This window comes from Onychomys torridus, chromosome 3, assembly GCF_903995425.1.
Source record: "Onychomys torridus chromosome 3, mOncTor1.1, whole genome shotgun sequence".
Taxonomy (NCBI): domain Eukaryota; kingdom Metazoa; phylum Chordata; class Mammalia; order Rodentia; family Cricetidae; genus Onychomys; species Onychomys torridus.
The window spans coordinates 70,191,469-70,205,714 of NC_050445.1; the positions used below are offsets into that span (position 1 = coordinate 70,191,469).

At 41.6% G+C, this 14,246-nt stretch overlaps 1 protein-coding gene across 7 annotated transcripts in view; it reads left to right on the forward strand.

Annotated features, from left to right (window-relative positions):
* LOC118579506 (phosphatidylcholine translocator ABCB4) overlaps positions 1 to 13,678 on the forward strand; it is a 54,632-nt gene extending 40,954 nt beyond the window's left edge. For 6 of the 7 annotated variants that reach the window (XM_036180794.1, XM_036180796.1, XM_036180797.1 and 3 more), the window contains 7 exons: positions 1,616 to 1,716; positions 3,540 to 3,680; positions 5,873 to 6,029; positions 6,568 to 6,765; positions 8,602 to 8,808; positions 12,779 to 12,925; positions 13,421 to 13,678. In XM_036180794.1, coding sequence (XP_036036687.1) covers positions 1,616 to 1,716; positions 3,540 to 3,680; positions 5,873 to 6,029; positions 6,568 to 6,765; positions 8,602 to 8,808; positions 12,779 to 12,925; positions 13,421 to 13,627 — 1,158 coding nt within the window. In that variant the 3' untranslated portion in view covers positions 13,628 to 13,678. Of the gene's footprint in view, positions 1 to 1,615; positions 1,717 to 3,539; positions 3,681 to 5,872; positions 6,030 to 6,567; positions 6,766 to 8,601; positions 8,809 to 12,778; positions 12,926 to 13,420 lie in introns of those variants that run through there. The other variant, XM_036180799.1, reaches the window with a different exon arrangement.
* The last annotated feature ends 568 nt before the right edge of the window (positions 13,679 to 14,246 follow it).

Consider the following 14,246-nt stretch of genomic DNA (forward strand, 5'->3'; position numbering starts at 1 on the left):
GTCCTTCAGTGTGGCAACATTTTGGCTGCTTTACTATCTGTTAGATTATTTATCATTTAAAAAGATAGAGCTTTTTAGCCTAAGGTAACAAATGTCTTTCACAACTTGCAATGGAAAGCTGAAATACAAATGTTAAAGCTGAGGAAACAAACCACAAAATCAAAGATCTGATACTCCTGGTGTTGATGGTATATTTACGTAACATGCCTATAGAACCATGATTTAGACTCAGTAGCTAATCACAGACAATACTCAAGGGTACCTTGGCTATAAGACTTGAAAACAAAACCTTTGGTTGGCTTGGGTTAAAGTGGTTTGACATAAAGGAGGTATTTCCAGTGCAGGCAACAGTGTTCAGCTCTGTCTCAGGTTCACAGTCTGTGTTCTCTGTCTCTGTCTCTGTCTCTGTCTCTCAGGTCCACAGGCTCTGTTCTCTGTCTCTGTCTCTCAGGTCCACAGGCTGTGTTCTCTCTGTCTCTGTCTCTCAGGTCCACAGGCTGTGTTCTCTGTCTCTCAGGTTCACAGGCTGTGTTCTCTGTCTCTGTCTCTCAGGTCCACAGGCTCTGTTCTCTGTCTCTGTCTCTGTCTCTCAGGTTTACACTCTGTGTTCTCTCTGTCTCTGCCTCTCAGGTCCACAGGCTGTGTTCTCTCTGTCTCTGTCTCTCAGGTCCACAGGCTCTGTTCTCTGTCTCTCAGGTTTACACTCTGTGTTCTCTCTGTCTCTGCCTCTCAGGTCCACAGGCTGTGTTCTCTCTGTCTCTGTCTCTCAGGTCCACAGGCTGTGTTCTCTGTCTCTCAGGTCCACACACTGTGTTCTCTGTCTCTGTCTCTCAGGTCCACACACTGTGTTCTCTCTGTCTCTGTCTCTCAGGTCCACACACTGTTGTTCTCTGTCTCTGTCTCTGAGGTCCACACACTGTGTTCTCTGTCTCTGTCTATCAGGTCAACAGGCTGCATTCTCTCTGTCTCTGTCTCTCGTGTCAACAAGTTGTATTTTCTGTAAGCTGCCCTGCACATCTGTTTCATTCCTCAAACATCTACATTCAGATCTGCTTCACAAATGATGACTCCCGTTCTAAATCCACAGGGCCCCCCAACAGGTACTTGCCTCCAGTTCCAGGAAACCAAGTATGATTAAGAAAGATCAGGCCTGGTTCCTTCATTTAAACAGCAGTTTAAAGCAGGGCCATATATCCAGTTGGAGTCTCATTCCTGCTTGTGTGTAGACAGCTTGTCTAAGAAGTACTGTGCCCAAGTGAAAATGACCACCATTTCCAATGGACCCCTAGAAACCATTGCTTAATCATGTCTTGTAGACCCCAAAGTCACTAAAGGGCTATGACTGAAGTCTGTCATGTGACTGCCTGGTGACAGGGCTCTATGTTCCATTCTGGCCCTCAGCTGTTAGCCTCCATGAGAATCCAGAGAGAGCTGCTTTATTGTTTACAACCCCAAAACTGGTTTTCTTGGAGATTTAGTCTTAAAGAACTTCGGCCTTTTGCTTTTATTTGATGAAATCTAAGACTCATTGACTTGACCCCCAGAGTATATCTGACAGATATTTTTCATCTCAGAAGTAAAAGTAGCATTTCTAATGGAGAACTTTCTGTTATAGATTGCAACAGAGGCAATAGAAAATATCCGGACCGTTGTATCCTTGACCCAGGAAAGAAAATTTGAATCAATGTATGTTGAAAAATTACATGGACCCTACAGGTAATAAACACATAATTGCTGCATAACTACAGCTTTCTCAGGACTATGCTGCTGTCCCCTAAAAATATTAAAAATTTCTGATCTGAATAATAATGACCTTTCTCTAATAATTATCTCATCAAGTTCCAGGACTCAATTTTCATTTCTCTTGTGAACATAATGGGGTTAAGTCTCTAAAGCCAAGAGTCTGCACAAAACCTTGGTCATTAGCGAGTGGCTCAGGATGAACATTATCTGAAGAAGTTGTCCAAACCTTTATTCTCTTGAGTATATAGGCTGATTTAAGTATGAGTTCTATTTGCTGTGTTCCAGAGGACAGTATCTCACTTGCCTTCTAAACACAGACCAGCTCCAACCTGTGCCCTGAAGAAAAAGACATGTAGCCTCTTCCATTGGTTTATAGTTGGCTCATTTGAGAACACCCTATGTTCTATTTCTACCTGTCTCCATCATGGCCTGATTTGTAAACAAATCACCTTCACACTGACAAAATTGAGCACAGTGGGTGGACTGGAACATCAGTGGATAGCCTTCCCTCCCTCATCTCTCTCTCTTTCCATCTCTCTATGTCTCTGTCTCTCTCTCTCAGGATTTTACCATGTAGCCCAGGCTAACCTACAATTTGCTATACAATCCAGGCTAACTTTGAACTCATGATCCTTCTACACAGCCTACCACATGCTGGTTTTATAAGGATGTGCCACCATACCTGCCTTATGGAATCAGTAGTTTTGAACATGCATATCTGAACAAGAGTCATTGAAATTATCAACATGATCTGGTTCTTTACTTGTGTATACTTCCATAATGCTAAAGAGCACACAGCTACCATTTTCTATCTATTTGATATTTGATGTGTATGTGCATCATTACCCTATTGTCTTATGGTATATTTTTAACTTCAAAGGATGAAAAGTTGAATTATTAATTTGATGATAACTTAAAATTATGGCTCCATAGTGTTAAGTGTAACACTGTAATCACAGTATTCAAGTTAATGCCCAAATAAGCATAACACCATGGTCACAGTATGCAAGTGACACCTCCCAAATCAGTACAACACCATGGTCACAGTAAGTGACACTACCCAAATCAGCCTAACACCACGGTCACAGTCTACAGGTTACACTAACTAAATCAGGATAACACCATGGTCACAATATACCAGTGACACAACCCAAATCAGCAGTACAGTGAATTTCCTCCACCAGATACTTCATGGTTTAAGAGTAAGGAAATTACCAGGGGTGGATTTAGAAATCTTATAAAGTATAGCAACAGTTCTAATTAGAAATAGTGTAAAACAAATTGTGTACAGGGCTGGCAGGATCTAGCTTGGAGAACTTTGGATGTATATCTATACAAACATCAACTGTCCAACTTGTGTGAAATTGAAAGGCGTCTAACATGAGACTGTTGCTGTGACAGGACCCATGATAAGAATATGTGAATAAGTTGTTTTTAGAGAGTTACAATGCTATTTCTAATATTGGCATCCTAGGTATTTTTGACATAATTATTACATTATATGGTTTGAATATCTGAATTATTAAATAACGTATAATAGCAGTTATCATTTCAAAAGCACCATGTGCTAGGCATGTTGTTTACTGCATTTGGTTGTCTAAACAACTTTTCATGATAGAGACTATTTCATTGTGTAAGTCAGAAATACATTGAATTACCTACTTAATCTAATACCCTAGAAGGCAGAAGTGTAGCCCAGGCTGACCAGGCTAAGCTGTGCTCTTTCAGCTAGACAGGGAGGAAGGGTGGATAATGGTCATGAACATTAATTGTGAATAAATGAATTTGCCTTTCAGGAATTCGGTGCGGATGGCACACATCTACGGCATCACTTTTAGCATCTCACAAGCCTTTATGTATTTTTCCTATGCCGGCTGTTTTAGATTTGGTGCTTACCTTATTGTGAATGGACATATGCGCTTCAAAGATGTCATTCTGTAAGTAGCTTTGAAAAATATTAAGATTTATACTGGTCCTATAATATGGTTTTGACAGGCTTGTGTAAAGGTGTGGCACAGGAAAAATTACTGTCCAAAGATGTGATCAAGGGGTTAGTTTTCTAGAACTGTCACCCTAGTAGGCACAGAAATATGACCTTGTCACTACACCAAGCAGAGTTTCATCATCGAGTGCTCTAAAATTCATCAAGCTTGTGAAGTTGATTGCAAAACATGAGCGTCTTTGGGATAGAATGTAAGCAGAGAAAAGTTGTATGAATGTAACTAGAAAATAGTTAATGCTCACAGACTCAGAACAGGGTTAGATTAAGTAGCTTGCTACTTCTCTATAGCCCAGACATGGCCTTGACTGTGGAATGGGAATGTCTGACTAAAGTCTGGCAAACCTGCTCCTTCCCCTAAGTAGGTGAGAGGCGGGTGTCGAGTGTCTGTCTTCTGTGTGTGGTCACCAGGGTTGCCCGCATCATTTATTATGAGGGCTGCCCTTTTTCTAGTGTCTGTTTTAGGCTTTTTTGAGAAACTACTTGTTATAGATGCATGCGTTTATTTCTAGGATGTCTGTTGTATCTCTTGGTTTATGGGTCTGCTTATGCTTTATTCCTTTTGCTCAACTGTATTCTAGTATGTATGGTTCCATGTGTTCTAAAGACTTTTTATAGTTCTGTGAATAATGTCATTAGTATTTTGGTGGCAATTGACAGCATTAAATCTGTAGATTGCTTTGAGTGATATGAGCATTACACAACACACTTCTGATCCATGAACATGGAAGAATTTTCCTTTTCTTATTCTCTTCAATTTCCAAAACCAGTGTTTTCATTACAGTGGCTTTCCATTCTTTGGCCAAGTTTATTCCAATGTTATTTACTTATTTATTTTGTAGCTATTGAAAATGAGATCCATTTGTAGTTTCTTATCTCTGACTATACTTATGGGGGTCTTCTATTTTTTTCCTGGTTAATCTAGTTCAAGGGTTTTTTTTCCCTTTAATTTTCTTGAAGGACCAACTCTGTTTCATTTATTATTTGTGCTAATTTTATTTCCCATTTATTGTTTTCTGATCTTCTAATTTTTGCTTTGTTTTGTTCATGATTTCCCTTTTTATTTATTTTATTATTATTGTGTAGTATATGTATATGTGAGGAGAGACAGAGACAATGTGAGGATGTATTATGTATTCAGCACAGCACAAGTATGGAAGCCAGAGGATAATTTTTGGAAGTCTGTTCTTTCCTATAGGCTTGTGTGGAACATGATTTTTTTTTCCCCAGAGAGCCATGCTCTAGGCTTTAATTCTTGCTTTTCTAAGTCTTGGGATGATTTCTAGGTTGTTTATTTGAAGCCTTTCTTCTTTTGATGCTGACACTCACTGATAAAGTTTCTTCCTAGGATTAGTATTCTGCAACTTACAAGTTGTAACAGGCTGTGTTTGGACTTGCATCTGTTTCGGAACTATTTCCTTTCTGACTTCCTCAGTAACAACTGCTCATTTACGAGCATTTGTTCAGTCTCTAGGCATTTATAAATTTCCTAAAGTGTCTTTTGTTGTTGGCATCTCCATTCGCTCCTTTGTGATCAGGAAAGACAGGAGATTTCAGTTCTTTTGAATGTAAGTCTGGTCCATTTCAGAGTGAGCTCCATGAACTCCTAAGAGTGTATATCTTGCATCTGTTAGATAAAATGGTCTGTAGATGTATGTCTAATGAAAAATATTGATGTCAGTGATTATTATCACATGTGGTGCAGGATTGTCAAATCCAGAAACTGGGATGCAGCACTCAGTGTCACTCAGTCTGACACTTGTTGAGCCCATTGGAACTCTGGGCTTCAGGTTTTCAGTCTTATAAAGGGCGTTCCTGGCCACTAAAGTGAGTTGAGATCACAGATGAGATTCTATTATAAGCCACTCCAGGAAAGTGAAAACCCATGCAAGGTCACATTAGCTCTCAGAGCCAAAGTCCTTACAGCTGGAAGGTGAACAGAGAAAACAGACTGAAACAGTGGGTCTTGCCTCCCTTCTAGATTTTGCTGTTTTTACTGGAATCTCACAGAAGTGCGTGCAGGCTTGGGGATATGACAGCTGAAGGGCAGATATGCAGATATTAGTTAAGAGTTTGTCTTTGGACTTTGCATGCCATGGAGCTAATTTTAACACCTCTGCTTCCATCCAGGGTGTTCTCAGCAATTGTGTTTGGCGCAGTGGCGCTCGGACATGCCAGTTCATTTGCTCCAGACTATGCAAAAGCCAAGCTGTCTGCCGCACACTTATTCAGCCTGTTTGAAAGACAGCCTCTGATTGACAGCTACAGTGGAGAAGGACTGTGGCCTGTAAGTTTCCTCTGGTCAGATGACAGAGCTTCATCCGAAAGGCTTTCTTCCTGCTGGATCACAACTACATGATCTGTCAAATATGCAACATAGTTGTGATATTTATGTGGCTACTATCTCACCAACTTTTTTGGCCTTTTAAAATTTTAACACAACTTTACATAAGAAAAACGAGGATATACTGAAATGAAATAATTTTGACAAAAGCTTAGTCATTTCTACAAGAAGGTCTATGCATATAATCCACTTGAGACACTACTGCTGCTTTCTTAAGCCCTTGGCTCAGTGTTTACTTTTCACAAATTAGAAACTGTGTTTTGACAGCCTGTCTTTTGGTAACTTTGGTCTAGCCTTCACTCATCTTCTGTTTCTATTATAATGCACTTGCTCTCACAGCATGATCTGGTGCCATCACTATACTGAATAGGCATTTCATGTTTCACTATTATTGTCTTTGGTAAACTTTCCTTGAAATACTACTTTTATTTCCAATGATTGTGAGATTAGTTTAATAAAAAAATATTGTAAAAAATTTTAGGATAGGTTTGAAGGAAGTGTGACGTTTAATGAAGTCGTGTTCAACTATCCCACCCGGGCCAATGTGCCAGTGCTTCAGGGGCTGAGCCTGGAGGTGAAGAAGGGCCAGACGCTGGCCCTGGTGGGCAGCAGCGGCTGTGGGAAGAGCACAGTGGTCCAGCTGCTGGAGCGCTTCTACGACCCCATGGCCGGCACACTGGTGAGTGAGCACACTTTCTTAGTAAATTGATTCAACGTTGTATTTTATGTGATCAGGCTAACGGTTAAGTGAAGGTCCCAAATCCTACCTGGTGTAATGCCCACAGCCTGTAAACTCTAAACTAGCACCTGTATCAAATAAATAGGTCCATTGGGGAAGAAAATCAGAAATGTAAGGGTTGCATGCACTGTGAATACTGGTACAGGGTTGATATCTGGCCTCCAATGGACCATTTGTCACAGTCTAATCTTCTTAAGCAAAACTGAGCTAACTTCTGGAGGCAGGAAAGAGGCCACATCCTCCACACACAGCAAGCAAAGCAGGAACAAAACTCCCAGCAGAACTCACTCTCCTAAAGGCTTTGCTCTCCGCAGCGCTTCCTCTTCCATGACCTCCTCTTTGCTTTCCATTGGATTCTTATCCTGTGTTGGGAGAAAAGAGAAGGGGGAGTTGAAAGCCGGCAACTCTCAGAGAGAGAAGAGTAAACCCAAAGTCAACCACAGATCTGATGAGCTTCACACAGACTCGTAGAACCGAGACGTGCCTACCTTTCTTGCCCCACTGCCTTCTACTTTGCCTCATTACTCTAACCTTGAACTGTAGGCTCTCTGACGTTGACTCTTAAACTCCAGGTCATTCACATTTGGCTTTTATCATAGATTTATGGCCCTTGGTGTCTTCCCCAGGTGACAGTCTGTCTCTAACTGATATGGTCATCACATGTAGAAGTTGGCACTAGACTGATGGCTCAGTAGGTAACATGCTTGCTCTTCAAGTATGAGGACTTACATTCAATCCTCAGAACGTGCCTCACACCCAGAAGTACTTGGCCAACACAAAACAGATTCTGTGCTTTTTGCTTTCTTTATATATGCACATTTTGTTTTATCTTACTGGGTGTTTTGATCCTCATTTTCTGTTGCTTATTTTTTGAGAGAGAGATTGCACACTTGTGTGCACATAAAGTTGGATATTTAGGGAGATGGGCTGGTTGGGAGGAGTTGGGGAAGGGAAAGAATATGATCAAAATACATTGTATGCAAAAAATTAATAAAATAATAAATTTTAAAAGTTTGGCATAGAGGTGTTTGTCTGCAATCCCACACTAGGGAGGCAGAGAGGAGTGGACCTCTGAAGCTCACTGGCCAGCCAGTCTAGCCACATTGGTGAGCTCCAGGCTCAGCATGGGACCCTGGCTCAAAAAATAAGGTGGAAAATGGTTGAGAAAGATACCCAGCATCAACTTCTAGCACATGCATGTGCAGACATCTACATATGTGTATAGACACATGATCATGAACATATACACATGTGTACACAAAAATATGGGAGAAGTTTAAGACTGGTAGCTTTCACAGAATAAGAGGAACAGGGACCAACTTCCAGAATCTAGGGTTATATTACTGATCTACTCTTCTTTTTCTAGGGGAGCAAGGAGAGTCATCTTGACAGAGTAAGGTTATGCTAGGGACAGGAGATCTGAGTGTCACATTTTGATGCAGACATCCTAAAGGCAGATGGCAGAGATGCTTAGTGGAGGGCAGATAGAGGCAAGACAAAAGACACATGGCTAAGTGGGTTTCATTTTACCTTGTAGACCACAGCAAGACAGGCCTGTCATAAGAGTCCCTCTGCTAACCATGCTGTCCTTCAGCATGTTGACATTTCACAGCTGCTGGTGCACACTGCAACAACCCTCTGCATGATTCAGTTGCTTGCTATTTAGGATTGTTTCCTTTTTCTTTTAAAACTCTAATAGTTTGTGGATTTCTGTTTTTTGTTTTGTTTTGTTTTTTGTTTTTTTTCTTTTGGTTTTGTTTGTTTATTTGTTTTTAGCTCCTAGATGGCAAAGAAATAAAGCAACTGAATGTCCAGTGGCTCCGAGCCCAGCTTGGCATCGTGTCCCAGGAGCCCATCCTGTTTGACTACAGCATCGCAGAGAACATTGCCTATGGAGACAACAGCCGGGTGGTGTCCCAGGATGAGATCGTGAAGGCGGCCAAGGAGGCCAACATCCACCAATTCATCGAGACACTGCCCCAAGTAAGTTAACTCAGAACTGCTGAGCTGAAATCAAGGTAGGCTTAATTTTGTTCCAGAAGAAATCCCCAAAGATCTTTCAACAGACTCATAAGGAATAGGCTGATGTGTCGACATGATCACTTTGGGGACCACACTGACCTTGATGATAGGATGTTTCCTCCCCCTTGTGTAGTGAGAAATCAGTGAGGTAAGATTAAGTTCAGAGTGCTCTCCATCAGGTCTCATACTAGTAGTCTGGACTACATGTGAACTATGGTTTGGTGTAGTCCATATGCTACTTTCCCCCCAAATTTAAGCTGTTGACTTTGAGAATCTTATAGATTCACACACAGTGGCACAGAATACAGTGATTTCCTGTCTTCTTTATCTAGTCTCCTCTAATGACAACTGTAGCTGGAGTTTTCTCCAGTCCTGCCTGGGCCCGCAGCTGCTCAGACCCAAGTAAACACACAGAAACTTATATTACATAAACTGTATGGCCATGGCAGGCTTCTTGCTATCTAGTTCTATTAATCCATAAGTTGCCAAGTGGCTTGTGGCTTACCAATACTTTTACATCTTGCTTCCTCTGTGTCTCACTGGTGACTCCTGACTCAACCTTCCTCTTCCCAGTATCCTCCTCTCTGCTTATCTCACCTATACTATATACTTCCTGCCTGGCTACTGGCCAATCAGTGTTTTATTTATCAACCAATCAGATCAACACATTCACAGCATACAGAAAGACATCCCCAGCAGACAACCTCTTTCAAAACTATAATACCACAGTAACCAGGATGCTGACATTGGTACTGTATTATAGATGTCATCCAGACCAGGTTACTCAGTGTGTGTGTGTGTGTGTGTGTGTGTGTGTGTGTGTGTGTGTGTGTGTGTGCAGCTGCAGTGCAGGTATGCGTCATGTGCAGCGGCAGTACAGATTTTGTGAAGCTGCAGGGTGGGTGCACATCTTATACTAACTCTGAAGATAACAGAGCATTTCTATCACATGAAGCTCCCTCATTCTGCCATCTTTCCATTCATGTACCACTCCCTCCCACTCTAGTCTCCACAGCTCTGGCAGTGCTCATCTGTTCTGAGCTTGCACCACTTTCATTGTAGGGACATTATAGACACACAGAGTGTCAACTTTTGGGGCCAGGTCCTCACTCAGCACCTATCTGAAGCATTTATCAGCCACTCCCTTTTGTTTGCTAAGTGGCATTTCATGCATGGCTGAATGGCAGGTTTACCTTTCTCCTGAAGAAGCTTACCACAGTTAATCTAAATGTGAGCTTATAAATTCCTGAGTATTGATATATGAACCTAGGTTCTAATACTTCTGGAATAAACACCCAGGAGTACAATTGTTGACACGTATGATAATTGCATGTTTGGCTTACAAAACAATACACAAAGCAGTTTCCTGTAACTACCCTTTACAGCCCTTCCAGTTATGTATGAGGGTTGCAAGTTCTAAAGACTTGCCAGCACTTAGTATGGCTATGAGATTTTTTATAGATTGTATAGATTCTCTGTGGATTTCCCATCATGTGTCCCAATCCCACTCATCTCCCAGTCCCCTCACTTCCCCCCTGAAAAAAGAACTCCAGAACATTTAAAAGTAAAAACAAAAGCAAATTAAAAAAAAAAAAATCTCAGCATGGAAGCTGTAGTGTGGCCCAGTGAGTCACACAGTACACCCCTTAGTCCACACATCTTTACTTGTAAGTTTTCATTGCAATGAGTCATTGGTCTGGCTTCTGCTGTACCCTTGATACTGGGCCTCAGTGGGACTCTTCTTGGACATCCCGTTGTTGCCTTGTGTCATGGAGATCCTGTTGATTTGGATCTGGAGATCTGGCCCCATACTTCAGCAATTCATAGATGAGGTGGATGTTGGGGTGGGATACCTCATAGTTCTGGTTCTGGGCCTGGGTGGTAGCTGGGTTGGTCAGCCTGCCAGCTTTCCCTCATTGTCATAACCTGAATGAGCTCTCCAGCACTGCCTCAGCTAGCTCACCCAATGTAGCAGACAGCAAGGAGAGGGGCCAGTTTTCCTGCTCTCACACCCATGGGGCCAGCTCACCTGCACTCATATCACCAGGGCCAGATCTACTGTATTGCCCAGGCGAAGTGCAAAGCCTGCTCTCCAGATTGCTGCACTTGGCGAGGGGCAGAGCCAGCTCTCCTGTTTTCATGCACACACCCCACCCAAGATTGGCTGTCCCATCTGTCACAGGTTGCAAGGGGCTGGGGAGGGCATATTTCCCGTACCTTTGCCATCCCATGGCATACAAGGGAGGGGGAAGGGGCAGATCTGCTGCTCTCAGGCCCACAGACCTGGCTCACCTGAGCCCCCACCAGCAGGGTCAGCTCTAATGTGCTGCCCAGGTGAGATACTATGCCCATTCTCCCATGTGCTGCAGCTGGAGAGGGGGCATGAGATTTTTATTTGCAACATTTTGAGAGGAATGTAAAACATATCATGGTAGTCCTCACATATGTTTGGCAAAGGAACAGTGAGGTTTCCTGTCATTTTATATATATATATATATATATATATATATATATATATATATATATATATATATATATATATCTGTAGCTATAGCACCTCTTTGAAAAAATGTCTCTTTATACTTTTTTTTTTTTACAAATTTCTATTTTTTAACTGTTGGGCTTTGAGTCTTTTATTTATTCTAATTACCTTTAGATATGTGTTTTATAAATATTTTCCTCAGCCTGTAATTTGGTTTTCTATTATTTTAAACAGACACTTTACAGAACAGAATTGTCGTCCCCTTCTCCCCTCCTCCCCCAGCCCCATCCACTCCTCCTCCACTGGTTTCCTTCAGACTCAGGCAGGCCTCCCATGGATATCAGCCAGCATGGTATATCAAGTTGCAGTGAGACTAGGCACCTCCTCTACAGAACAGGATTTTTAATTTTAGTGAGGTTGAATTTGTTTTCCATTCATGCATCTCGCTTCTGTGAGGAAACTGCACATCCCTGTCTTGGAAGATGTTTTCCGGCTTTGGACACTTTTACATCTTACCTTCAGGGTGTGGTCTGCTCTGGTTGCATTTTGTTTGCACGGTATTAGAATTGTGACAAGATAACTTCCATTGGGGTGATGGTAGATGCAGTACATTGTGAATTCATCCAGAACTCCAACTGCAGAAGAGCTTAATCTTTCCATTCTGTTCTGCTGGGAATTAGACATGAGTCACACAAATGACTTTAAGACTCTCTGTGATGACTTTCTTAGCAACCTTTGGTGCCCAGACCCTGACCTTGATCCAGTAGTGGTGACTGTAGATAGGGAAACTCTAAACCTTCACCTTCTAACCTGGTTTTGACACTGGGTCTTGGGAGATTAATTTGCATGGCGTGCATCACCCTGAGCTTTGCAAAGATGCCAACTAAACATGCACCTGTCACCATGCACTCTCCCCAGCCTGCGAGCTTCCCTAAAGCCAGGCTCCCACTGTATGCAAATATTTCTTTTCTTTATCTCCTCTTTTTAAAAAGAAAATCTTCCTTCCATCTGATCCCCCATTCCTCTCTTCTCTTTTGTATTGTGTAATATAATACTTAATAAACATTTAAGCTATTAAAAGAGAATAAACTAGTGTATACATGGGTCATCTGGTTACTTCAAATTGCAAAATAAAAAAAAAGTCTAAGCTGTGTAAGACTAAGACTTTATAAGTCTAAGCTGTGATTCCACTGAAATCAGATAAAATGGTACTAATATTAGTGAATGGCAGGAATTTGAAATACCTCAAATTCTTGTGACAGAATACCATTAAAAACTAAAGACACTGTGTTCTAGTTCAGTTTTGAAAGCAAACATTCTCTGGAGCTGAAAATGCATTATTAAAAACACAAACATCTGACTATAGAAATGTCCATTGACTTAAATTATTTTCCTTGTAAAAAGAACTGGCTTAGAACTGTGTTGCCCTTATTGATGACAAACTTGCAGAAATACAGAACGAGAGTCGGAGACAAGGGGACTCAGCTCTCAGGAGGCCAGAAACAGAGGATTGCAATCGCACGCGCCCTCATCAGACAGCCTCGGGTCCTGCTGCTGGATGAAGCCACATCGGCTCTAGATACCGAGAGTGAAAAGGTCTGCCTCCACCTGTCCTAAGAACCTAGTGAAAGGAGGGATGAGAAAAGCAGACACGGGGAAACAAACACTAGATTTAGATGGGATTGTTTTGAAGTAATAGGATTATGGTTCCATTTTTTCTAAAAATGTACAACTATTTCCTAAACATAAACCAAGCATTCCAAAAGGAAAAAGCTGTAAAAGTCACAATTTTGGTACATTAGCTGTAATGAAAAACTGAAAAGGGAAAAAAAAAAAGGAGCCAAATAAGTTGATATGGCAATTAGTCAGAAAGTTTAAAAATTGCAAGGGTCATTTGTATCGTGAAAGCCTGTTTCTGTTATAATTACAAGGTCAAACACAACAATGTAGATTACAATGGCAGCTCTATACACATGCATAAAGCCAAGTTCAAAGAGATTAGAAAAAGGATTGTGACAGTTGATGTTACCAGGATATTCACACTTGTTGCTGCAGTTATCAGTACAAAGAGCTCTCTTGACCTTTCAACAGGTTGTCCAGGAAGCCCTGGACAAAGCCAGGGAGGGCCGCACCTGCATTGTGATCGCTCACCGCCTGTCCACCATCCAGAACGCAGACTTGATCGTGGTGATTCAGAACGGCAAGGTCAAGGAGCATGGCACCCACCAGCAGCTGCTGGCACAGAAAGGCATCTATTTCTCAATGGTTAACATTCAGGCTGGCGCACAGAACTTATGAACTCTTGTTATAGTGTATTTTTAAAATAAATTCAAATCATTTTACACTTTATGATGTGTAAAAGAAGTTTCTCATTGAAGCTATAAAATATAGATCTACCTTATTCCACATCAGTTTCAAGCATCAGCCTTGAGGCTTGTGTTACAGCATCTGACACTGGAGAGTTGGAAGCAACATCTATCTGCCTTGCCAAAAATGATATCTACCAACTACGGTGTGCCTCTTTCTCTCTGAGCCATCAGCATCATGCAGAGAGACCAGCAAAACTCAGGCTGTGCATGAGAAGGATTAATAGAAACCCCAAACTAGGACAAGTTCCCATGGGTCTGAATAGGTAGGTATGGGACAGGATGGTTTGGGAGCAAGTTTCTGAGTGCAAAGGGAAGTTAAATCTACCGCTGGAATTACATACTGTGGGACAGGAAGTGTTGGTTGTTATGACCATATTGAGTGTTCATTTTTATTAGCACATTCCATCCTACATATTAGCAGGGTGCCACCCTTGCCCATCCCTCACAAACCCTTCCCAATCTCCAGTAATCCCTACTCTATGTGCAGGTGGTCAGGGTTAGCTTCACAAAAGTGAGGACATGCAGCAATCATATTTCTGTTGGGCTTA